The following is a 26,051-nucleotide window of genomic DNA, read 5'->3' as shown; positions in this document are numbered from 1 at the left end:
AGAATATATATTTACATTATTATATTAGCATTAGTTCAGTCAAATAAATAACCATTTTTTCCACATCTCCACAAGTTTTTGGTTAGGTTCCTGAATTTCTTTCAGTGCTAAACATAAGCTGATACTATAATTTTGCATCAATAATCTCTTTGACTTATTTGCCCAGTTGCTCCGGTTGTCCGTAGTTGCTTTGCAGACCTCAACTTGTCTGCAAACACTCACCAACTACTGGCCAAGCAGCAGTGGAACATGAGAAACACTTGAAATCACTCTGGTCAGTGTTCGCAAACAAGCTGGTGTCTTTCATGCAACTAGATGCAAACTTGGTCGCCATGATCACTTGCAGATCTCTGGGCCTGAGTGATGGAGGCTTAACAACTTAATGTCATCATACAGAGCCTAATCATGGGTTCTTTCACTTGCATCAACATCTCTTTGACTATAAATTTGTAGTTGCAGTTAAATGCTATCAAATGCAAGTTCAACACTTACCTTTTATCTATTGGACGTCACTACGGAATGACAAGAAAAAAAAAAAAAGGAATGACAAGAAAAATACTCCAGCTAAATGACGCACGAGCAAATTCAAAAGCACAATAATAATATACAGGGAGAAGCTAAACAATAAGGCAAAGGGTTGCTCTTAGGAGTGGTTGATCCATATGAACACTAAGAAAGGTCAAATGTTAAAAATAGTGCTGTCATCTCATTAAAATGACGTTTATGAGCTAACTGCGCTAACGCGTTGACACCGTGCAGCCCCACACGCGGGGCGATCTGCAGTAACTCTCTAACAGAGATTTGCCGCATTAATGCGGTTATGGCATTAACGTCATGTTAACGAGATTAATGTTGACAGCACTAGTTAAAAATAAAAATCCTTCAAAGATAAAGTGGTTTAGTCTTTTGTTACTATTACATTACAGCGCTCCATGTTTTAGAGCCGCTGCATGCAGGAGACTGCAGCCTCATTGTTCTTGATACCGGTCAGAGGCTTGTAACAACCGCAATCAGTCGGATCACATGGTTGTATTACAAAACCTGTTTTTAAACAAACAAAATCATAAAGACTTTGTTTGATTCTAGCTATGCTACCATGTAGCTACAGCCAAGATAACTGCCACGTTTCTTACAAAATGCTGTTGTTGTTTCGTTCTTCTGACTGCTATCCTAGCCGTCGGTTATCTTTTTCACCTCAGTTTCTCTTTGTTCTTTTCAAGCTTGACTCTTGTCGTTGTTGCCCTCCCAGTTCTGTACATGGGTCTAGGTGTGGCTGTTGTGCCTTGGTTCATTTTAAAAAAACACAGTTCATTTGAATTCTGACATCAGCAGCATCAAAACTTGCTGCTGATCAGCAGATGAAGAGCTGTGGTTCAGTTTTCAGTTTAGAGGTGGTCTAAAAACAAATGTAGGAGGAAAAAATATATGAACTCACAACTTTAAACCATTTGCTGGCTGATGAACACTGCTGCCCGGCTGACAGCTGTGAAAGCTTGAAAGGAGTTTTATGAACCACACACACATTTTCTGTGCATCAGGCTTTACTAGCAGACACCATTCATCTTTAAATAAATGCGCCGTTCATTTTTTGCTTAATTGGGCAAGCAAACTCTGCATGAAAGGTTAATGGATTTAGTGACTAAAGCTTTGAGTTGGTAACAGGAAGATTGAGAGATTCTTGGGTGAGATTAGTTTTATTTGGACTAAAAAAAGAGACTCATTCTTCCATCATACTGTTGTTGCTATAGCGTTTCCTTCCCTCTTTGTCCTTTTAAATGAAAAGACATCAAAGCCCTTCAAGAGACATTTGCAATGCTGATTTGTTAAAAATAATTTAAGAGCTACATTGCTTTCATCCATGTTTACTCGTTTGCATTCTTTTCCCGGGTCTTTTTTGTTGGTATGCTAGATTTCTTGGCATCTTCTCCTAAAAAACATCGATCCGTAGCACCACTGCAGTTGGAGTGCAGAGCCAAAATATCTTCTTAATACATTAAGAAGGATTCCCTTTCTCTCATTAAGGTAACCATTCCTCACTTTACTTTTCAGATGTAAGTTAGTGCCAAAAGTCAGGTATAATCAGATTGATTATGTGTATGGAATTAAATTATTATGCCAGTGTAATTGCATTCTATAATTTGTTTTTGAAAGGAGCTATATAAACAAGATGGTACTTTAAAAGGACACAGCTTTTAAAGCTGCTCTGGGCCGCCGTGCTGTGGTTTCTGGTGTTCATGTTTTGAGGCGAGCAGATTGTAGAGGTTGAGGTGTTAGAGGTGAGTGATAAGACTTTTAATTTAATCAGACTGCCACTGAACCCGAGCTCTTGATCCCTCCTGCGGTGGGGCGCCCCTGTTATTAAGCTCAAGTGCTTCAGTGCAGGGATAAAGGGGATGGAAGGCACCAGTGCAGCAGGTCAGACTTTTCCCCCCTACAGCACAGTGTGGAGAGGGTAGATTCAATCTCTTATTTCCCCCGATTCTGTTTGTCCAAGCTGGAGCGATGCAACAAACTTGACAAGGAGTAATTGAATTGAAATAGCAGCCAGCTGATGTCCACTCTGGAGAATCGGGAGGGGAATGAGAGTATAACAACATTCAGGTGGGAAATTATAATTTTGCTCTCGTTACTATATGCCTGAGCTTAAATACAGCCTCTATCTTCATCACCAGAGAGGTTTCTTTCAGAAAATGTCTTGACCTTCAGCCGAAGGCAAGGAAGACTTTTCTAGATTAAAGTGTCTGAATTTCAAATTGTATAAAGACAGCATATTATGACTGTTATATCATCAGACGTTCAGGCTTCAGAGGTTCAAGTCACGACAGAAGTAGGAGGAATGCAAGATTTAGGCGGATATGGAGGACAGTGTGCTGTAAAGGTCATGGGAGGTTTTGGTGGAGATCTCATATAAAGTACACTCAATAAAATCTTACATAAATCTTAAATCCTGATTTAAAGTAGATGTATTTTAATCTGGCTTTTAGACAGATTTTGATCTTCTTCCCTAATCTCCTGAAATGCTTTGTCCATAATATTCATAATCAACTAGTATGTAAGCCTTAAACTGGCTAAACGGGCCAAATATTTATTGGTATTTCATTCACTGGTATTGATGTTAGTTTTCTAAGGTGCTATGAAAATGAGTTACACTAGTTTGTTTGGAAGAGCAGATTTTTGCATGTCTATATATAGACGAGAACACCTCTACAACCCACATGTCCCATCCGATCTCCTTAACTGGAACATCTAATTCCCAGTAGCTTGTGGAGAAGTCAGCAGCACACATTTCTAAGTAACATGTTGTAGCCTAAACACATCTGTATTGGATATTAGTTTGATCGTTATTGTGCAGCACACTGTGTTAATGTTTCAGCTGAATCTTTATTACTTTTTTTTCTTGCATATTTTATCGACACGTTTATCTGTTAGTCAGATTGTGTTTGTGCATAATTGAGACTTAGATTAAGATCAGACTACATTTTATGGTTGATACCAAAACTCTGATAATTAGGTGGTAATTAATTAATAGGTGGTAATAATTAATTTCTTTCAACTGTTACACGTCTGCATCATTCAGCTAAATAAAAAACGGGTTGACATCAACAGCACACTGAGAGAATAAATTCAAAGCTTGTAATGTAAAAAAGATAATCCCGAACTCTTTGGGGTCAAAAGTTCATATAGTCAAACTTTTGACCCCAAAGTCTTCTCATTAATTTAAAGTGTCTAATCACTTAAATTCTAGTTTTAAATTACTAGATTTTCACACCCTGTAGACTTGAAAGGTAGCTCTGCTTTTGCTAAGTAGCATACCAAATCCAATTTGAGTCTTTGTCATTTAGCTAAGCATGATTGACTTGTCTCATTCTCTTCGGTGTAATTTCCTCTCTTTGGTCTCTGAAAAAAGTTCATGTGTTTCTAGATTGCACAAAGTTCTATCACCTCTGCAGTCCTTTATAAAATAGGATCCATATCTGTAGTTCTTTGAAGTTTTCAACTCTCTTTGTGCTACTTGAACCTGCTGCTTTTGTTCCTCTCTCCAGGATTTCATGACCAAGTCAGCATACCTTGCACCCCTGTGCGTACCCTATACAGTCCCTACCCTTCTTCAGTTTAAAGGTCCCTCTCCTACTTCTCCCATTTATCCTTTTTTTTCCTTTTATGTTTTGACCTTGTCTACTCTCAGTTGCTTTTTCCTGGTCGTGTCTTCCCACATTTTGTCTTTCTCACATAGTTTCTGTTTCATCTCGGAAATGTTAACCTCATCTGCCCCTCTCAATTCCAGGCTGTTCAGTTACACAAATTCACTCTCAGATATGATCTTTATCACTGCTGAGTCCCCGTCTCTCTCTCTGTAGGTGTGGATGTGTGGTGGTCGGATGGAGGACATTCCTTGCTCCAGGGTTGGGCACATCTACAGGAAGTATGTCCCCTACAAAGTTCCTGGTGGTGTCAGCCTTGCCAGGGTAAGTCTCAGATCTGTCTTAAGCATTATGGGAAAGCTTGATGTTTTCCATTTCTGGTGCCTTGTATTTGTTCAGTGACCTCATGGTGAAATGTCTTGCCTTGTGCAGAGGTGTCGGTTAGGAATTTCTCACCTCAAAAACCCTTTCTTCTCTTTACTGTCCAAACAACAAAAGCCAATGCGCTTTGGAGCGCCACAAACATAATAACCAGTCAGTCTAGGTGGTGCTGAGCAGAGTGTAATGAATAACTACACAAAGTAAATGCAAAGGAAATCCATTAGTTTCTTTAATATGAAAGGAAACAAAATCCGAATCAGGTTTAAAAAACGAAATATCAGTATCAGTCTTAATAATGCTGCATTGGTTGGGCTCTACAGATGTTGTGTGAAAATCTATAATGTGTATGACTTCAACTTTGGTCTCTAGTGTGAGTGTTAAACTCCTTCCAACCTCCAAAAGTGGATTTCTTCACGTCTCCGTCTACGCGCAATATTGATGTGTATTTGGACACAACTCGGTAAACAACAGACAGACAAAAATCGTGATCAGGGACATTAAATGTTGGGCCATCGCATAAAAACTGTTACACTGATTTGTGTTTTTGTGCATGAATGTATTAAAAGTTGCAGCTATTTCACAAACCCTGCTTTCGAACTCGGTTGACATGCATGACCTCCACCTGTTTCTTCATTTAACTCCATCATCTCAAAGTTCTTCATTTAAGTCTCTCAGTGAAATGGGGGAATGATCGTTGCCATGCACACACAAACATCAGCAGCCTGTGATTACTGCACTGATGGTGGCAGTTGGATACTTTTAACACATCGCTCAACCCTTCCTGGGAGGTTGCAGAAGCATTAGCATTAACAACTCCTATCTGTGACTGGGCGTAAAAACCCGATTACTATCCAAAATCTACCATCTACTCAATACTGAAGGCTAGCATTACATGAAAAGACCACTGAATTGCAAGCCGCTGTGAGTGTGATGCAGGCTTTTAGCAGCTTTTGTTTCCTTTACTTTGCATTTCTAAAAGTTGTCACCTACACACACAGCATACAACTTAGGGGAGCTAATTATGAGAAAATTCTTTCTTTATTCCATGGCAGCTTTAACACTGTGAAACAGTATGAGAAGTGTTAAAAATGGCTTTCTGGCCTGTAGCTGAACATTATTCATTATGCATGACTCAGCCTCATTCTGACACCTGGCTCTGTTTGGCTCAGATGAATATGTAATTAATCCCTTTGGCCTCGGTTTTTGCCTTCTTGGTCTGACCATTAGCCCCACAGTGAGGCTGTATTGAATACTGATAGCAAACAAACAGGCTGGTTTTAACAGTATAAAAGTATTGACTGTACCTGGGGCTGTTATGAATCTGGTTTTTGTTGATTTCTCTACTAGTTTACAAAGAATCAAATAATAATACAGGTTTTTATTTACTACTGACTTGCCCCATTAGACTAGATGAATTAGCGCGATCTTAGGTCAAGATAACTCTGAACACCAAAGGCTCTTTTTGTACCACACAGTGATGGCTGAAGTCACTGACCAACTGTTGTATTTCATTTTAATTTTTAATTTTGGTATTAGCTGGTATATTTTATTTTGGCCATGGCTTATTGTAAAAATGTAAATAATATAACAAAAAATCTTCATGTTCGGCATGTATGGCTCTTCATTTATATCTGTTTTCAAACACACCTGATAGAAGATCTGACGGAAAAAATGTTAGGAAGAGTGGAAGGTGGTGTGTGTGTGTGTGTGTGTGTGTGTGTGTGTGTGTGTGTGTGTGTGTGTGTGAGAGAGAGATCTACAGAGCTTTTTTTGTATGTCAGCTTGGGGGGAGAAAAGATTGGCATTTTCTTGTTTTGTTTTTTAGTATATTTTTTTTCTCCACATGTCATTATCGTGTAAGTCATTTTTAAAATGACTTACATGATAATGACACAAAGCGCTGTCACACACAAACAGCACTTTAAGATTTACCTCTGTTTTGTGGACCTTAGTTATCAGTTCAGCTCTAAAAGCATAAGGTTGGTTAGCACAATTTACAAAGTGCTCTTAAGCTGTTATTTTTTGTTTTGTTTTGTTTACTTTTTATTTGTGATTTTTCTTTTTTTAAACATTGGTGTGAAAAACACTGACCAGTGTTTAATAGACACTGAATAACATCCTTATATAAGTAAATACTTACTGTACATGGCTGGCAAATTTGAGAGTGCCCAAGTCTCATTACTATATATATACATGTTCACTTCCACGGACATGACCCCCTCCAAATGACAGTAACAATCACTGAGCGTATTTTGGATCATTTGTGTTGTCCAGACTCTTCAGTAGGGACTGGGGGAAAAAAACAACAACAACTACAAAGAACTGCTTCTGTATATTTTATAATGGATTAGTTCTAAATTTATGAAGATAAATTTAGAAGTTCTAAATTTATGAGAATGTGTCAGTTGTTTTGGAAAACATAACTTCAAATATATCCTCCAACAAAACATTCAGAGAGATGGAGCTAGATGTTTATTTCTATATATCATATCAAAATAAATCAAGTCAACTCGAGCTCTAGTATGATCAGCAAAATGATGGAAAATTTCATTTAGCAGCGCAAGTATAATGTTGTGTGAGGAACACAAATCAATAGATTAGTGCAGGGGTGTCAAACACAGCAAACATAATCACGTAATCAAACAGCCCATTGCATGACTTTGCAAAGTGTGAAAACTGCCAAGGAGGGCATAAATTTGCATTTTTAGCTGTGTTTTTGGCAGTTTCACAGTCGTCTTACTAACAGACATTTCTTATTTAAGATCATATTTGGACTTTATGTACCCCACCATGTAAAATGAGTTTGATAGCGCTGGATTAGAGCTTCGACTATTTCGCAAACATTCGACTTGTGCAAATCCACCCCTCTATCCCTCTGCTCACTGAAGCATAAAGTTCTCCTGCAACATGCAGGAAGACAGCAGACGGCTAACAATTCATAACCCCAAAATGTTAAATGTCACAATGTGACACCATAATATAAAATAACCAATCAAAACAGCAGGAGGTGGAAAAAGTTTAAGATTTTGTGTGGTAAAATTGCTGGGGGGGGCGGGGTTGTCAATCTGATGATGTGCTCTGGCTTTGTGGGTAAATAGGGCATAAACTTAAACCACTATTGATTTCCCTTAGGTGGCTAAAATCCATTTTGTTGCTGACTATGTCGTCAACAGTCCATGACTTTAGTTCCGGTGCCGGTCAATGCTCCCGTCTGCTTGGCAGCTTGACACCACCTGCTGTTGATGACACACTGTTTGTGGCTCTCACTTCAAAGCAACTGAACCAACCCCAACTGAGTAAAAAGAGTTTTCCCTCCATCCACCCTTTTCCCCCCCGCCACTTTTATCAAACTTAGGGTTGCAGGGAGGCCAGAGTCTGTCCCAGCTCCCATAGTGTGCGAGGCGGATACACCCTGGAGCAGTCACCAGTCCATCAGAGTGCCTTAACTGTTTCAGTTTTAATAGTAGAGATCTGCTGCACAAAATCCAGAATGTATATCTAGACATGCAGAACTAACGGACTGAAGAATTCCCTTAACAGGACTCAATAAAGACTTTGGTTTGTGTAAGGATTTAGTCATGGCTCACTAAGAGACACTTCTCCCGTGCTCTAAAAATCTTTTGCCTCAGGAAAGAATTAAACCTTCAAGACTTTTTTTTTTTTTTTTTCATTTATGTTGATTTTTTTTTAAGTATCGTGGTGAGAGAAGCATTTCAGCAGGTACAGATAAAGAGAACAAAGGATCTCCAGACATATTTATAGAGTTTTGTGTGCACGTATGTGTGTGCACATCAGGGAATCTCAGCCACCGCTAAGTCCAGTCGGCACACAGGAAGATAGAACCACTGAACTGCACTTCACCTAGGGAGCACAGAGCTTGAGTTTTGCTGCAGGCGATGAGCTTTGCTACAGGGATTTTATGTGTGCCTGTGTGTGTGTGGCTGGAAGCTTTTCTTCACTACATCTGTACCTCCGAGGGTTGGAGGATTTGTATTTATTCCTTCCTGGGAGGATTGCTGAACTTGTATTCTCATTCCTTTCACCATCCCTGCCTCCAAGGCTGCTACCATCTATACTCCCAGGCATGCGTGCGCACCCCAGAGGCTGACGCCTCAAAGGCTTCAGATGGATGGATTTCGCATTGCTCAGGCTTTTATGTTTGCAACTCAAAGCAGGCTTAAAGAACCTGTGTCAGATGTTGTCTGTGCTGCCATTACTGTCGCTCATTTTGCATCGGATTTCTCTCCTCCTCACCTGTTTTATGCCTCTTAGTCATGAATATTAATGCTCTTATAATGAGACAAAAAGGGTGGGGCTTTTTCTGTGAGCTTATGTCACTACATGTATAATTTAGTGGCCTAAATGTACAATAAATAATGCATTCTTTGTAGCTGATGTCTTACATTTGGGTGTTCTTGTTCATTTTAAGTTGCTCTCATTAGATCTTATAACAATCTCTGTTGAGCGACGGTTCACAGTGGACATTGATGGAGTCCTTTACTCCTCTCTCAGATTCTCAAGACTTCTATTGTCCTGTGCACTTACTCCACCTACACAGAGAAGGGAAACTCTTTTGAGGATCCGAGTGTTCAATGTTGTACCAAGAAGTCCTGGAAGTCTTCTCGGGTGATTCGAGCTCTACTCGCATCTTGACATGTGTAGATTCTACAGTGTCTCTCAAATGATTCACATAATGACCAACATCTTAAGAATATGGTAGGTCAGGAAATCTCAGTGCCTTGCAACCAGCACCATATGACAAATTTGACATGAAATTGACGACACCGCTACTGTCGTTAGCTGCTGTTTTCAACGGGTCGTGCACATCTTGATTTTTATAACCTGGCAGGTTGTGCCAACGGTGCGTTTGCCGAGTGCACAATCGTGCCGTGCACAATCGTGCCATGCACCTATCGTTCAGGCGAATAACGTAATGGATGTGGTTGTGCAATGATATTACCAGCACCACATGAAGCAACCAACACAACTCCGCTAGCAGTTAAATATCTGGAACTCTGTCGGCTTATAAAAACTAAAGAAGCATCTTGTTTGCCCAAACAACCTACATGGATATATTCTGTTTATTTGTTTTGTTTATGTAGCTTGCAGTAAGTCCATATTCTATTTTTTTTCCTCCTTGGTTTTCTATCAGTATCTGATGGTTTAAAAAAAAAAAATGTTTTTCCTCATGATTTTAGCAATTATTTTTTCAAGATGTGATCTTGTAAAAAGACATTAAATCAGACCTTTACGTGTTTCACTTTTTCAGAAGGGCTTCTTGTTTCGTAATCCTTATTTTTTATTCTCCAATACTTCCTTGCACTAAGAGTAGCTCTTAGTGATGAAATACCAAGAAAAGTCTTAAAATTACCACTTTTTCTAAGAATTTCACCTTAAGGTTGGGGTTATCGAAATGGTTATTCCCAAGGCATATTAGCCCTTAAATCTGGTTGGAGTGGTGACTTTGACCTTTGGGTTTCTTTAGGGGAGGAGAAAAGGTGGAGCCACTGGAGTGCATCAAAAGAAGATGCCCCCCCTCTGAGTAAAGAGGAAGAATGAATGCAGTTGGCATTTGGGTTTTTCTTTCCTGATAATTCATCTTTTCAATCTTTAGTGAATAATGTCATCAGTATATAAATATAAAATAAAAACAAGTTGAATTGACAAAGCAGTAATACTTAAGTGTGGATTCACAACATCAACTCACATTATGCATATTGCTCCTTTTCTTCTGTTAAAGCCAAGCCAGTCTCACAGCTGATTTCAGATTTTCTTATTTCATAAAGCTACAAAGAATGTTTCAGATCCATGTGTAATGTCATTAGAGACCTAATTAGGCGTAACAGCTTCCCAACACCAAGTATATAGAAAAAAAGAAAAGAAACAGACAGTTTTTCATCCTTTATAAAGGCACCTTGTAAATTAGCACATAATTCAGTTCAGTGTTATATCTGCTTTCGTGACTAGAGACAAGGTACTTTTTTCATCTCTCGCCTCCCGGGGCACGATGACAGGTCCTGTATGATGACTGGCCTCCTTTCTACTGAGCGGCTTTGATCATTTTGTCATGTCAAATCAATCAAAACTTCAAGGGTGGCAGGATGTACAAATGATGGCTTTGTTTGTTGCAGTGAAGACACGATGCCCAGAAAGGCAGGAATTTAGCTAACAGGCCAGCTAACTGTAAGACATTAAAGCAGATTTTATTTATTTATATATTTATTACAAATATTTTCAGACAGCAAAAGCAGAAAAAAAAAGGCATAGGGGAGAATATTAAATGTGCTGCACAGCGTGACAAAACTAACACAGAATCTCAGATAGCTGTTCTGCAGATTACGAGTCTGGAATTAATCTAAAGGGAATTTCACCACTTTGATGATCAAACTGGTGGTTGGTTAGGGAATAGACGGAAGTACAATTGGTCCAGTTTCTCATTAGATGACTTTGAAAAACTGAAACTTCACAAATATTTAAATTTCTAACATATTTCATGACTTTTTATCAATGCATTTATCATAAAGAAAATTCATTAGATTTCTTCACCTATTTGCAGCTTTTGTGAAATCTTTCATGGCTCTTTTATGGAACAAAATATATTATTGATTTACATATGGTAAGATGGTAAATATATTAGAGGGTTACCTGCACAAACAAAGCCTGGAATATCCATTAGTAACCAACTAGTAGCCACAAAGGAATGTAATGTGCATGTGGACACTTGTTGCAGCCAATAGCCCAAATTGTAATACACTGAAACAGCCACGTTATTAAGAAAAAAGAGGAAATATTGGCTATAAAGGCTTTAAAGACAAAAACAACTTTCTCTACCTGAAAGTTGTTGTAAAGTTAACTTGGGCGTCTTTGAAGTAATACTCTTAGTCTCCCACAACATTTTGATGAGATGTGATGCAGGAAAATGCTCCATTTTGTTGATGTTGGACCTCCGCCTTTGATACTGTGAACCATCATGTTCTGCTAGATAGGCTAAGACACTGGCTGGGTATATCAGGGTCTGCTTTGGAGTGGTTTGAATCTTATTTGCATGAACGATCCTTTTCTGTGGCTACCTCTGAGTACAGTTTCTCTTCTACTTTTCTTGCCTATGGTGTGCCACAAGGTTCCGTTTTGGGGCCTTTATTGTTTTTGTTTTATTTACTTCCTCTTCAGCACTTATTGAGCACTTTTAAGGACATTTCTTATCACTGCTATGCAGATGATATTCATTTATATATCTCCTTTAAGCCCAAGATGTTTCCATGCTACAGATTTTGCATAAGTGCCTAGACTCCATTAGAGGTTGGATGGCTGAAAACTTCGTTCAACTAAATGAGGGGAAGACTGAAGTCCTTGTTTGTGCTCCTAAAGGATTTGCATCTAGTGTTATGGAAAACTTGGGTCCACTTGCTACATTTGCCAAACCTTCTATCAGGAACCTCGGTGTAACTTTTGACTTTTGAATTATAAATTGTCATTCATGCATTTGTTTCATCTCGTCTGGATTATTGTAATTCTTTGTTTGCTTGTTTATATAAAGCCTCTTTGGAGCATCTGTAAGTTGTTCAGAACGCTGCTGCAAAGCTTCTGACCAAGTCCTCCAAGTACTCCCATGTCACACCCCTGCTGATTCAGCTGCACTGGCTCCCTAATAAATTCAGAATCCACTTCAAGGTTTTGACCTTGACATTCGAGGCTCTGCGTGGACAAGCACCAACATATATCAGGGAACCTTTACATCCATACATTCCCAGCAGGTCCCTGAGGTCATGTGATTAGGGCTTGCTGGTTGTCCAACACACGAGGCTGAAAACTAAAGGCAACAGAGCTTTTGTAACTGTGGCCCCTAGACGGTGGAACTCTCTCCCTTTGAGCCTGAGATATGTGGATTCGGTGGTCTCTTTTAAAAACAGCTAAAAACGTATCTTTTTAAACTTGCCTTTGGTTGATTTTTGTTTTTATGTTTTAGCTTCTGTGAAGCACTTTGTTTTGGGGGGTTTTTTCTTGAAAGGTGCTATATATGTTTTTATTATTTTATTTTTTTTACTTTTAACTGCATTTCCTGCATTACTTGATTGTCAACCAAAGAGGCTGCTGTCTGATGAGCCAATTCAGGCACTACATACACAAATCACTGCTGTCAGTCAGTTTGTGACAGCTTAGCAAATTGGGGTATTTGTTGGTCCAGTTCGTGCAGAACTTGATCATGTAGTTGTGTAAGAAGCAGAATTTGAAAGAAGAATTTACTGCATATACAAAGAACTAACCTGATGGTAGCAAAGTTATTCTGTGAGCCTCGGCTTTTGCCAATAAATGAACCAACAACATTTTTATAAATGTAGTCATTTATTTGATTGGTGTGAAAACTTGATTTCTGTTGTTCTGACAGTTAACAGTGTGAAATGTGGTCTGTAACTGTAGAGTTAACTGAGAAACCATTCTGATCTCAGAACCTGAAGCGAGTAGCAGAAGTGTGGATGGACGAGTACGCCGAGTACATCTACCAGCGCAGGCCTGAGTACCGCCACCTGTCGGCAGGAGACATGACTGTGCAGAAGGAGCTGAGGAACCGGCTCAACTGCAAGAACTTCAAGTGGTTCATGAGTGAGGTGGCCTGGGATCTGCCCAAGCACTACCCACCTGTGGAGCCTCCTGCTGCTGCATGGGGAGAGGTACAGTTGCTCTTATCCTCTAATTAAAGGCAGCCTAATTGAAAGATGGAACTAGAGCTACCAAGAAATGTGTGTTAGAAAGTCATGACAGTGAGTACTTTGAATATGTAATGTGAAGCTATTTTTTTCTCAGCTTCATGTAGTTTAGTTTTAAAATGCCACTTTGTGTGCCAGAGGTTCAGTCTAAAGATAGTTGGTCTTGTTACTGGTGTCTTAAGCAAATTCTTCCTTTTCTCCTTTGGTATGGCAGGCCAAAAGATAAGAGTAATTACCAGCGGTTTCCTCTAAAATAACTCAAGAAGCTGTCAGAAATTCTCTCCATTTGGCTCTAATATTCCTATCTGTCTGTCATACCAGACTGCTGTCTGGAGCTGTGGACCGGTTACACTCAGTGCATGAATTTAATTAGAGCTTAATTGCAGTGTTCTTGCCTCCTGAAATAACCCAAACTAATGGTGTAATACTACTTGAAGCTGCCTGATGATTTTTTTTTTGCATTATATTCTTTGTGATTTTGGTAGTTAAGAAAACCTCTGATCTCTGTTGAAGATGTACAACTCTTATTGCCTGAATAACGTCTTTCTGCCGTCTTTCATGCTTATGTGACTCTGCTCTTATATGTGTTTTTTGGTGAAGATCCGTAACGTGGGTAGCAGCATGTGTATGGAGAGTAAACATTTTGTGTCGGGGAGTCCTATCCGCCTGGAGAGTTGTGTGAAGGGACAAGGCGATGTGAGCTGGAGACATGGACAGGTACGAAAAAGTCACTGAAGTCAGTTATTAATCAGTGTAGCTTGAATGGAGCCTGATTAAGGTCATGTTATTAGTTCACCTTTAACGTCTAATTATTACTCATTTAACCCAAGTTCTTCTGTATACAGGGAGAGTGGTGAGAAAGAAGTCAACCTGTGTGCTCACAGTGAGCACGCCTAACACGGTCCCATTGATACAATCACTGTAGGCGGCAATAAAGAAAACCTGCAAATCCAGAGAATTAATGCGCTGACATTGTCCAGATCATAACAAAATGTGCATCTTCATTAAATTAAAATCTCAAAATAGAATCCAGACATATCCTGAGGGGAAGCGTAAGCTGCAGCGTAACTGTATTAGGCAAACTCGGCACAGCATCATCGCTGCCTGTGCTGCTCGCGTTGGTAACCTGGAGTGTGTCTGCCATGTTGTCAGATCTTTCTACTGACCAAGCTGAACTTGCAGTACAAAGCTCAAAAAATGTGGCCTTTGCGTACAGATTTATAGGCGTCAACATGGTTTGACTTTTTAAAGACAAGCCCAAGTGGCCGGTGGAGAAACTGCAGGTTTTGCCAATCCGTGAGTCCCAGAGGATGTTATGATTCCAAGGATTTTGCAACAGAAACGGCCTTTTTGTTTTTTGTTGTTTTTCTTTATATTTTTCAAATTTCCCACGTGTGGGACTAATAAAGGTTATCTTATCTTATCTTATCTTTTTCTATTTCCATGGGAGTTTTGGTTCATCCATCATAATGTTTTTTTTTCTTTCGTGTTTTTGTTCAGGTTTTTTTGTTTTGTTTTGTTTTCATCAAAGACTTGCGTTCTACTTTATTTTACTTTTTTTCTTGTGGACCTGCCCTTAAATATTTGAAACCCTTGCACACACAGTTCCCTTTTTATTTTTAAAGCCTGTTTTTGAAACTTTTAACTGCCTCCTTTTTCATACATTAATTCAACATTAGGCATGCAGAAACCATACTTTGATCTTCTTTTGATACCCGGGCCAAAAGTCGTTATTTTAGAAGTTTTTAATAGTTTAATTTTCCCCATATAATTTTAATAGTTGATGTAATTGCACCCTTGATTTCATCAGGATCCTGGCACGCTTTATTAAAAGAAGTTGCTCTTTAATTTTGTCAGTGATGTGTTTCACTCTCCGCCCCGTACTTACTCAGAAGATTCATTATACTGTGGTCAGATTTCCCAGCATTCCCTGCATTGGGAGTTTTCTGTTAGCTTCGATAGTGTGGGCCAGTCCTTACATTGCTGAAGGTGGCAGGTGTACAGGTAGGAGTGATTTATTATAACGGCTATTTTCTTGCTGTGTCATCAGGCTGTCCAGGATGTAATAAGCATTATAGCGATCACCTATACTCCACAATGTAGATTTAAAAAGAAATCTAAAGGAAAGCGTAGTCTGGTGGTCCACAAATGTGCCTTTCAACTACAAAGTTGAGCGATTTTAGGTTTTTCCTAAGGGCACATTTATGAAATCGCTTAAGTAATTGGATTTTGTCAGCTAACGAGACATAAATGTCAAAAAAAATAGTGCCCGCATAGATGGAAAAGCTTCTTCATTATCTCTGCATTGTTCTAAAAGGACTCTGCACTCACACGTCACAGCGTAGATCTTAAAGCACAGCTCATAATACAAACTTAATGGATTGAATGTCCCCTTTTGTTTCCACAGCCAAAATACTGCGCCTCAGAGCTCTGACAGTTTAATTGCTTTAATCTGAAGATGCATTGTAGTTTAATTTGTGTCACAGTCTCAATCTGTATTCAGAGCCAGCACGAAATGCATTCGCTGCAGCTCACAGGTGGCCTCTCTGGCAGCTGTCCTTGTCGGGGCTTTTCGATCCTGTACAGGAGTGGAGCAAATCATTCAGACAGTGTTTGGGAGCCAGAGGGGCGACAGTCACCTGGACACAGATGGAGATTAAAAGTTTCATTTTGTATGTTTGGTTTTAAGTAAGAGCGAATTAGACTTTTTTTTTTTTTTTTTTGGTCTGGATATGTCTGGAATCCAGAAATACTTCTACATTTACCAAATCAAAATGAGTCATTTGCTGGTTTTAATGAAACTAAATGCAAAAATCTAATATGAGTTGTTAGCTGAGACGTTTCAATTCATTGTACATATCAAGATTTATCATAATCGTTGATTTCACGGCTAAGGCAGCTTTGATATCAGCAGATTATGATATCAATCATTCTGATGAACTCATCGACATGTAGACAAATGGATAAGGATCATAAGAAGCTGCGTTAATCCATCACTGTCACAGAAAACAAACTAAGGGTCAAGAAAAAGAACAATTGATACAGCACACGTTGGTCTTTGTTTTTTAGGTTTAGAACCATGAATAAAAACTGTATGTAATTATGGATATACTCTGTATTCATAGATATAAGATAAATACAAAATTATTGAATCAAAAATAAAGCAGTTTTTACCAGAAGTCCCAACCGATTCTTATTCTTCACCGTCAGGTTGCCAAACCAGGCAGCGATACAAAAGAACATCACAGATTCAATAAAACTTCTATAAAACAAAGACAACATCTCAGATGAGACATTAAAAGATCTCGTTTTCCTTAAAAAGAAAAGTCTTTGAACTTTTTTTTAGTAGTGGCATCAGTATGAGATTGAAAACACAGTTTATGGTCAAGTACCACACCTAGATATTTATAACTCTCAACTATCCCAGCTTTAATGATAATATGTGATGAGCTATCAGAGGACTTCCTAAAATCAATAATCATAGTTTTTTCCCCTCCTTTAGTTTAGTTTTAGACACATTAAGTGAAAAGAAGGACTCATCACACCAATTTACAAAATCATCTACAACCTGTCCATGGCCTGACTCGTCCCCCACTAGAAGACTGACGATCACTGTGTCGTCAGCAAACTTCAGGATGTATCTGTTCGTGAAATTACTGCGACACTCATTTGTGTACAGAATGAACAGAAATGAGTGTCGGCTATCAAATAAAACACAGTAAAATTCAGCAGTATTTTAAAAATTATTACTAATTTTCCCAATGACCTAAAGGCTACTCTAATAATAAAGTAGTAAAGTGTTGTTCTCATTTCAAGTAAAATAAGGCTTCTCCTTAAAAATAATAAGAGCTTGTCTTCAAATAGTGTTTAATTTAAAATAATGAACAGGTTTAGTTGGGGTTTCCCCTTTTCTTCATTGTTCTGAACTAAATTTTCTTTAAGCCTCCTTTCCCCGCCACCTGTTTCTCCTCTTCAGACTTCTGCAGCTCGTCCTCTGTTTCCTGTTTTCACGTGTGCTCTGAATAAAAGATTTGATTGACTGCTTAGAGAGTTACAAAGCCCGCAGTTGGGTCTGTGTTTCCTTTGTACATATACGTGACTATAGTAAAGACAAAGGAAAAGGCTGCACACATTAAAATAACCTTTGCAGAGAAAGATGGAAACAGTCTGTCAAAATCTAGTAATATGTCTGCGTCTGTGAAGAATGACGGGGAATCATAATAACAAAAGGTACACTATTGCTCATCTGTCAAAAACATGATACCTTGCTTAAGCACCTTCTATGACACCAGCAGTCCAGAGAGGAGGGTTTTGTAGCGATTTGATTATATTGTGGTCATAGACTGAACCTGACTCTTCTTTTACAAAACTGTGGTCTTCTTTCAGACCACATGCACTAAAATGCACCCAGTGTAGTGTATTATATTAGGACATTTTTCTGCATGCAGACATGTTTATGGGCTGGTTGACATGAGGACAAAGGATAAACATTTTCAGTAAACGGTTAAAACAATATCTGCTGTGTACATAACTCTTTCATTTGGTTAGTAAATATATATACATACATACATACATACAAAATGCAGTGCGAGTTGAAAAAATCTGCCTATTTAAAAGCTGCTCCCTTTTCACAAACGGGCACCACAGCAGGTAACTCCACGTGTTGGCTTTGGCAGAGTCTTACACCAGATGCGTTTCCTGACATTTGTGTCTCCGGCTGGAATTGAACCAGCTACCTTTCGGTCATCAGTCAGATGTGTTACCCTCACTGGATATGGGGGAAAAATGGTGACTAAAGTGTAGTGAACTCTCCTGTCAGTGCTGCACTGCTTCCAGTACGGCTGCTATTTTTAGATTGCTCCCTGAAAGTCTGATTCACACTGAATGGACACAGACTGGCATTTGTATCGCACTTTTCTTCTCTTACTGACCATTCAGAGCACTTTGCACTGCAAGCCAATTTCACCCATAGCACTTCACACCTACAGCCAATCAGAGAATCACAAATTAACCTAACATGCATGTTGTTGGGTTTTGGGAGGAAGCCAGAGTAACCAGGAGAGAGGAGAACACAGGTTTCATACAGAAAACTCCAGAAACCGAGGTGTTCAAGTCTCCTCCTGTATAAAACAGGTCAGAAGTTCCCAACAATAATCAAAGGCCACAACTATGATAAACTTTTAGATTTTTATAAAATTCAATTCTGAACTCTACAGAAGCAAAACAGCACAAAGGAGCAAAAGCAGCTTAATAGGAAAGTGAAAGTTTCTTACGGTAGGTTATAAAAACGATTTCTCCCACATTGATATTTTAACCCTGTATCGCTCTTTTCAAAAGTTCTGACCTACAAAACAAACGATTCATTTCAAGTCCCCTGCAAGTCCCTTCACCCTGTGCTGAGAATTTTTCATGTCGCGTAAAGATCATCGCACTTCAAAAAAGGAAAAAATCATTACATTATATCTCCTGCAGGTGTTTACGTTTGGCTGGAGAGAGGACATTCGGGTGGGCGACCCCATGCACACGAAAAAAGTTTGCTTCGATGCCATTTCCCACAACAGCCCCGTCACCCTGTACGACTGCCACGGCATGAAAGGCAACCAGCTGTGGCGCTACAGAAAGGTATGACAGAGATGAAGCGGAGATCAGTCGGAGCCTTCGGCGTGGTTATGTGTAATGTTTGTGTGGTGAGCTCTTTCTCTGAGCCTTTTTGTTTTCCTCTTACAGTACAAAACAGCAAAATTGCAAATGTAATTGCTTCAGAATGAATGACTTCAAGAATGCTTAATCAGTTCCCAAAGCTTTGCACTTTTTAACCGAATCTACGGGGCTCATTATGTTGTTGTGCTTTTATGCTCGGCTATTACAAAGGGCCACGTTTCTATTTTTGTAACCATTGTGGGATTTAATGTAGCCACAAAGAAACATGCTGGCAGCAGTAAACAACACAAGTTGAAAGCGTTACTTGCAAACATTGGTTTAAAGTGGACCTGTTATACCCATTCCCAGCTCTGTATATTCATTATTTGATTCTATTAGAATATCTTTGCATGAGTCACTGTTTAACATGAGCTGAGTTTTAGTGCAGTCTTTATCCTCCACCACAAACAAGCCATTATAGTTCCTGTCCTCCACCCTTAACCCAAGATTATTCTCATTGGCCGTCCCTCACAAACAGAAGGTTTGAACAGTCGAGATATCCCCTCTCGCTGACATAAAACAGACGAGACATGAAAATGTTGAGCATTTAGAGCAATAGCTGTCAGGGAGTCATTGTTTCAAACACTGTCCATGTTTCAAATGAGCTTCCAAAGAGTTTCTCTTTGACGCAGCCCGTCATCTCCCTTGTTTCTCCCTCCAGGATAAGAGTCTGTATCACCCCGTCAGCAACAGCTGTATCGACAGCAGCCTGAACGAGCGGCGTGTCTTCATGAACACGTGTGACCCGTCCTCGCCCACTCAGCAGTGGCTATTTGAGAAAACCAACGCCACCGTGCTGGAGCACTTCAATCAGGGCGCCAAGTGAAGTCCTGCAGCATCCACGAGGAAGGACTCACGCAGAAGTGGAGCTGCTGCTGCTGCTATTGCGAACTGGGGTATTTCCCATTTACCTCGCAATGAGGTGACAGCTGTTTCTCTTTGGGGTGCTGGGAGTGAGGCAGGACGGCACGCAGAGGGGGTTAGTTAAACGCATTAGTGTGAGGGAAGATTGGGTTTGAGTTTGATTGATGGGATTTGTGTAAAAGTTACTCTGTGAGAGATGGGTGTGTTCTGTCGGGGTGCTGCTGTGGCAGTAGGTCTGTCTCACTTCCTGATTTTTATTTAATTTTTTTATCGTCTGCCATTCCTCTTTATTTCTTTTGCCCGTTTCAAATCTCCCTCTCTTCCCCTGTACTGTTTCCTCTCTGGGGGTTTGTTGTTTGCAGTTCTCTCTCCCTCTCTTTCTGTCCATCTACCTTTTATCCTCCAATCTCTCCTCCCTCGTTTCTCTCCCGGTCTGCCACTGCCTGCATGTCCGTCTCTATCTGCCTGCATGACTGCACCTTTGCCCACCTTTTTCATTCTCCCTCTCAAATATCCTTATGTCTCTCCAGCTCTGACAACCTCCCTGGGGGTAGATGAAGGGGGGGAGGGGCTCTTGCTGAGCCAAAGTCGTACTGACACCTGGGTGAAGCCAGGCAGAACCACTCTGAAAATCACCTGGTGAAGTGATTCTCCTTTACAACCTTCTGTTCCCTCCCTCATCCTTCCCCTCATGTGTGTAACTCCTGGTCTGCGGGCAGAGCTGCATTGAATGTAGTGGGTGAAAGTTGACAAAGACGGTCCAAGGAGATAAGACCTTTTGCACGTGCCTCACTTATTTGTTCCTTATTCTCTGCTTTCCTGTCTGTATTTATTGATTAGTCCTTCACAGATTTGTCACTGTGCCACGTTCTTCTTATATTCCTCAGAGGCGAGCGCTATCCGATGCCAGGGTATGTGCAGGCTGACTCCTGCTGGGTAATGGTGCAGTCAGACTAGATTTTGCTTTCTTCATAGAGGTCCTGCATCTCTTAAAATAGCCAATAAGAATGCAGGCTGTCTGAGGCCTACGCAGAGATAAAAGCGACAATGGCAAACAGAAGATCCAAGGTAAGGTCATCGCACTGCAACAAGGCTCCAACAAGTGCTTCCTGTGAGATCTCACCCTGGAGTGGGTCCATTTATTTGAGAATGCTTTGAGAAAAGCTCCTCAAAGCAGTGACCACTAAATCAGGAGGTATTTGTTCAGAATTTAGTTTTAAGGTTGCGTGGTTACTGCGGTTTGTTAGCTAAATAGCCGTGCTACTTCGCATCACTACGACGACTCCTCATTATTCATACTACATCTCATAGGATTTGCAGTATACAAGCAAGTGTGCTTTTTTGGCACTACGCACACAGCAAGATGTTTAAAGTTTGGGGCTCATTTGCCTGCTACATTCAACAGTGTGTACTTTGTTGGGGCTGTACCAAAAGCAAATGGAGAAAACAATATGCAATTATTATAATAATAATAATTATAATATGCACTGTAAGTTTTCCCAAGCCAAACTTCTGTCTGACTGCACCACGAGAGCTTCTTTGTCATTATTGTGGTGACAGTGGGAGTGGGAGTAGCTGTCACACCTCTTTGAGTTTCTCCTTTGCTTTCTGTGCGCTATTTGCCGCTTTCCACTCAGTCACTAAAGCAACCCGGTCACAGACGGCCAAGCAAGGGGTCTCGTCAAGGTGCGGAGCAGCAGGCAGCACCACAAATAGACCCCTGCGCGCCCGGATGGCTGGCCGTGTGACTGACAGGCCAGCTGATTCTCAGCAGGGCTGCCTGATTGGCCGGCCGCCATGCTGACACATCACTTTAGAGTACAGTGTGAGCGGGAGTAGAGACCAAAAGGGGAAATTATCCAGGATAGCCTCGCCAAGGTAGCGCTGGGATTGAGACTAACGTGTGTGTGTGTGTGTGTGTGTGTGTGTGAGTGTGAGAGGGGGGTTTAAAATGCATTAAGCACTTATGGAATGATAAACTTGAATGAAATCTTAGTGCCTTGTTAGAAGAGGACTAGATGTTGCTGTGTGTATTTGCAGAAAATGTGTGTGGCCTGAAATGTCCAGATGAAAATAGGGAACAATTCCTCAATTCAGGAAGTGACTTTGCTTGGATTTTTTTTATGCTGTAAAAGACTCCTCAAGTCTTTGAACTGATCATGAATTGACTTCTGGTGCAGGACCTTGAACGCACCACTGGCTTTGTGAACACACGTGTAACTGCTGGCTGTGAATAGAGCTAAAAAGACTGTTTTTTGTTGTTTTCCCAGCATATTTGCTCCTGCTGTCAAAAGTAAACCACAACCCTAAGAAGACCTTTTGTTGTATTGAAATCATGATATGATGCTGTGTTGTTTTCCCACTTGTTCAATCCAGAATATTATAATGAGAGAGGAAATTGCTGTCTTTGTTTACCAGTGTCGCCATCCGCCTTTATAAATCCTTTTCTTCATTCTGTTTTTAATCAAATGTGCTTTCATCCTTTCTTTGATCCTGTGGTTTAGCTGATGGTGATTTTGCTTGAATCCCTGTTTGACACTATGTTTTGGGATGTTCTGGTCTGTCGCCTGCGCACATTCTCTAATCCCATTTTGTGAAGCAGAACAATGTTCAGTGTGTGCCATTTTAATCATCAGATCCAGGTATTGGGCTCTGGAAGATATTAACATGCAGTAGTAGACCAAAAGAAATGGTAATATTCACTATATATCACAATATTTCAGTATTTAAGTCAGATATTAGAAAATGTTGGGGAAAAATATATATTGAGCTCCTTGTTGTGTGCAGATTAAAACCTTTTCCAACACAAATGCAAAACGGATTTTATCACAATCAGTGCAAACAATGATTTGTTGTTTCCAATTCTGTCTTATCACATAAATTGTTCACACAAATGCTAACCAAGAACCCATATTTAGATAGCAGAGCTGGTAGATTTGCAATGAGATTATTGAGAGGTGAAGATAAATAACTATCACAAGTGTTTTCTAACCTGTTCGACTGTTAAGTTGTTAAAACCTGATCTACTTTTCAAAAAACCCTTCTTGAGTTACAGTAAATGGTTCATTTACCAGCATGTAACTGTTATTTATTAGCAGCAGGAGCGTACTAAATGTAAACCTTTTTGTTGTACACTGTACACTGTCAAATTGTTAAAAGATGACTTAGAATTATTGTTTCAGACCACCGAGTAAGATTACCAGCAGATGATCCAACAGGAACAATTTGTTATCCACTGTATATCCAGATATGATTTCTTTGAATTTCTTTTCTTTGACATCATACTAGAATTGATAATGGGCTGGGCTGTTGCTGGGATTGTTTGTTTGTTTGTTTTTTCTAAAGAATTGTCAATACGAACACTCTTTGTGGAAGTTTTATAGAAGGTGGGTACATAAGGCAACATTTTTGGTTCAAATGAGACTGTCGAAGTACTAAAAGTTACTTTATAGTTCTCTCTGAGAAAGTGTACTATTCTTTAATATTTCATCTTGTTTTTCTTCTCTCACATTTATCCTGCAGAACAGTTTATTGCATCTGTTTTTCCTTGAGTCTGCCAAGCCCAACTGTCACATAAATCTTGGATAAAAAGAAGAAGATTATCATCATTACAGACTTTTGGCTGTGTTGTATAGAATTAGTAAGAAAAGTGTTTTAGGTAGCTGATGTGTTAGCTTGTGCTTTTTCAAAGATGTTTTAGGCATGAAGAGCTGTAGTAGGGCCAGAAAATCCCTTATTCCAATAAAACATCAGGGGCAGCAGGATCAAATGCAGTAGGACGAGCTGATTTTAGAGAAAATGTAGAACTTAGCTGTCAAATAGAACGCCATGATTAGTCAACTGGAAGGCCAGTGTTTAAACAGGTATCTGACAGTTTATTGACAGTAAATCATGATATAATTTGACCTGGAACGTGCTAAAATGCTTTATAGAATAGCCAAAGTCCTATTTTTAAGTAACAAAATATAAAATACAAAATTACAGCAAAAGTCTTATTTAGATGTCCTAATCTTCCCTGCAGAGTAATCTTCATGTTCCCCTTGCCTCAGCTGCGCAGAAAAGAAGCAGAGGTCATTGCTGGTATTTAGAGTTGAGTCTTTTGGGTCTCACAACCAGAATCGTCATTAACATGACTTCTTTTGTTTTCCCTTCAGGAAAATGTTTGGTAAAGCCCCAGTCACACAGGCCTGGATCCACCATGATTGAGATGTTGGTGCTATCACTAATAAATCTGAGGTTAAAATAACATTATCAGTATAACAAATTAAGCTATCTCACTACAGTCTAAACTCAGCTCTCTGTCCCTGTTGTTGAAAGAATAATCCCAAGCTTGGCATGTTTGCCTCGAGGGCAGGAAGACGAGGAGCACCTTTTGTGAATTTTTTTTTGACAGTTTAGTGAGTCGTCACAAAATGATGGGAACTGCATTCTGCAGATAGGATGATAGCAATGATAATCAGCTGTTCTGCAGGAAAGGATGGGGGAGGAAACGAGATGATGCCAAAATTGCGTTCATGCTCTTCATCTTTACTGTGTTTTGTACAAAGTGCATGAACTTAAATGGATCTGTGTCTCTGGGGAAATTTCACAGGATGTTGCCAACTGTATCCCTTCAATTATGTTTAATTGAATAAGCTTTTAAAAGTTTGGGTTTTTTTTCAATCAGAGTAATATGTACCTTTCCATTGCACATGTAAAGTTTGTTTTATTACATCAAAGGATAACTTGGGTCGAAGACTTTCAGGCACTGCTTTATTTCAGCTTTTATCCACTGTGGTAAAGTATTTAAGTAAAGAAAAACTTCCTTGCAGACACTAGGGATACGAATTTAGCAAATCGATTTCACTAGCACTTAACATAGATCGGTTCTCATTGGCACCGTTTTTAGAGTCGACACCATCACTAAGAAACATATCAAAGGAAAGGAATTGAACTACTGGGAACTGTTCCCTACAAGACCCGATCCTCAATTCCTGTCCCTAGCTGGCACCCATATAATGGTATAAACCACAGTTCAAGTACACAAACACTTCAAATGTAATACTTTTCCACAGCTGCTGGGATAGAGCAATCGTAAATGTGCTGAAACGTTTTATAACGTTAAGATCCAAATGCATTTTTACGTTTTTTTTTCCCACCTTCACATGTTCAGTCGAAAGTCTGTTGGGCAGAATAATCGTAATTTACAGGAGCAAATGTTTTTAATGTCAGTGGCCAACGTGGCCCATCACACAATGTTGTGTAGGTGTGTGAGCTTTGATGTGTAGGGAAGTGTACATTTTGTATCTCAAAAATATCCAATATTTTTTTTCTACTGACATTGCAACTGTAAAGGTGTATTTAGGTATTTAACAAACTGTACAATTAAACTGGAATTGTATGATATTTTTTTCTGAAAATTGTAAAATAAAAAGGTTTCTATATTTGGATGAACGTCTGTCTGTGCTTCTGGGACTTAATTTTTAAAAAAAAAATTCTCCATAGTTGAATAAAATAGTTATCATCAAATCAGTTATCACACACAAATGAAGTTATCATCAAATCAAGTCCTTTTATATAGTTTTATAATGGGGGGGGACTTATACTAGAAGCCTCTCGCCTCTAACCACCTCTTTAAGCCGGGAGTGTCACTGCGATCCTGCACCCAGGGCACTTGGGGCTTGGTCCAATCTCTTGGGTTGGGGTGACGATGTCTCCCCCCAGCATCGTCCTGACTCCCCCTTGCTGTAGCATGCATCTTTTTTACCCCCCCCCCCCCCCCCCTTTCCTAACATCCAATCCATATAGCTTTCTCAGTTTTGCCCTCAGATGAGACGAAGACATTCTCAGTCTGTGTGAGGCAGTGACCAATCAGCGTCAGAGATGACAGAGCACCAGGTGGGCGAAAAGGCTGCTCATTCTAGTTGCGATCGTCTTCCCTAAATAACTTCAGCGTAAACGTCTGGTGCTCACAGCTTTCTAATTTCCTCCCCTTGTCACTTCTTGTTGTAGGTTCTGTATGGCTTTAATAGTTTCTCTGACTGATGGTGCAAAAACACACTTTCCACATGCGCTAATCCCATAATCATTTCCCCCAGCAACCCGCTAACTCTGATAGCTTTCAGGTTTCAGTGATTTATCCGTGGCTGGAGTGATATTGCTTTTGCAAGTTGGCCCATTTCTCCCAGAGTCTCCTGGGATGTGTCGTAACTCAAAACTTTTCATGTTGGCTGAGAAGGACTGAGAACGTTCTGGTTTGGTAAGAACACTTATAGTGTCC

General features: G+C 39.8%; 1 protein-coding gene across 1 annotated transcript in view; it reads left to right on the top strand.

The window, feature by feature from the left end:
- LOC146700796 (polypeptide N-acetylgalactosaminyltransferase 10-like) overlaps positions 1-25,221 on the top strand; it is a 128,907-nt gene extending 103,686 nt beyond the window's left edge. Inside the window, exons 8-12 of the mRNA XM_085471045.1 lie at positions 4,359-4,466; positions 12,971-13,192; positions 13,829-13,945; positions 18,701-18,850; positions 19,590-25,221. Coding sequence (XP_085327171.1) covers positions 4,359-4,466; positions 12,971-13,192; positions 13,829-13,945; positions 18,701-18,850; positions 19,590-19,754 — 762 coding nt within the window. The 3' untranslated portion in view covers positions 19,755-25,221. The remainder of the gene's footprint in view (positions 1-4,358; positions 4,467-12,970; positions 13,193-13,828; positions 13,946-18,700; positions 18,851-19,589) is intronic.
- The last annotated feature ends 830 nt before the right edge of the window (positions 25,222-26,051 follow it).

This window comes from Copadichromis virginalis, linkage group LG10 (genome assembly GCF_057382275.1).
Source record: "Copadichromis virginalis isolate Kocher_CV1m ecotype Utaka linkage group LG10, C_Virginalis_male_GT1.1, whole genome shotgun sequence".
Classification (NCBI taxonomy): Eukaryota; Metazoa; Chordata; class Actinopteri; order Cichliformes; family Cichlidae; genus Copadichromis; species Copadichromis virginalis.
Note: the sequence above shows the minus strand (reverse complement) of the source record. Positions and strands in the feature narration are given on the sequence as shown.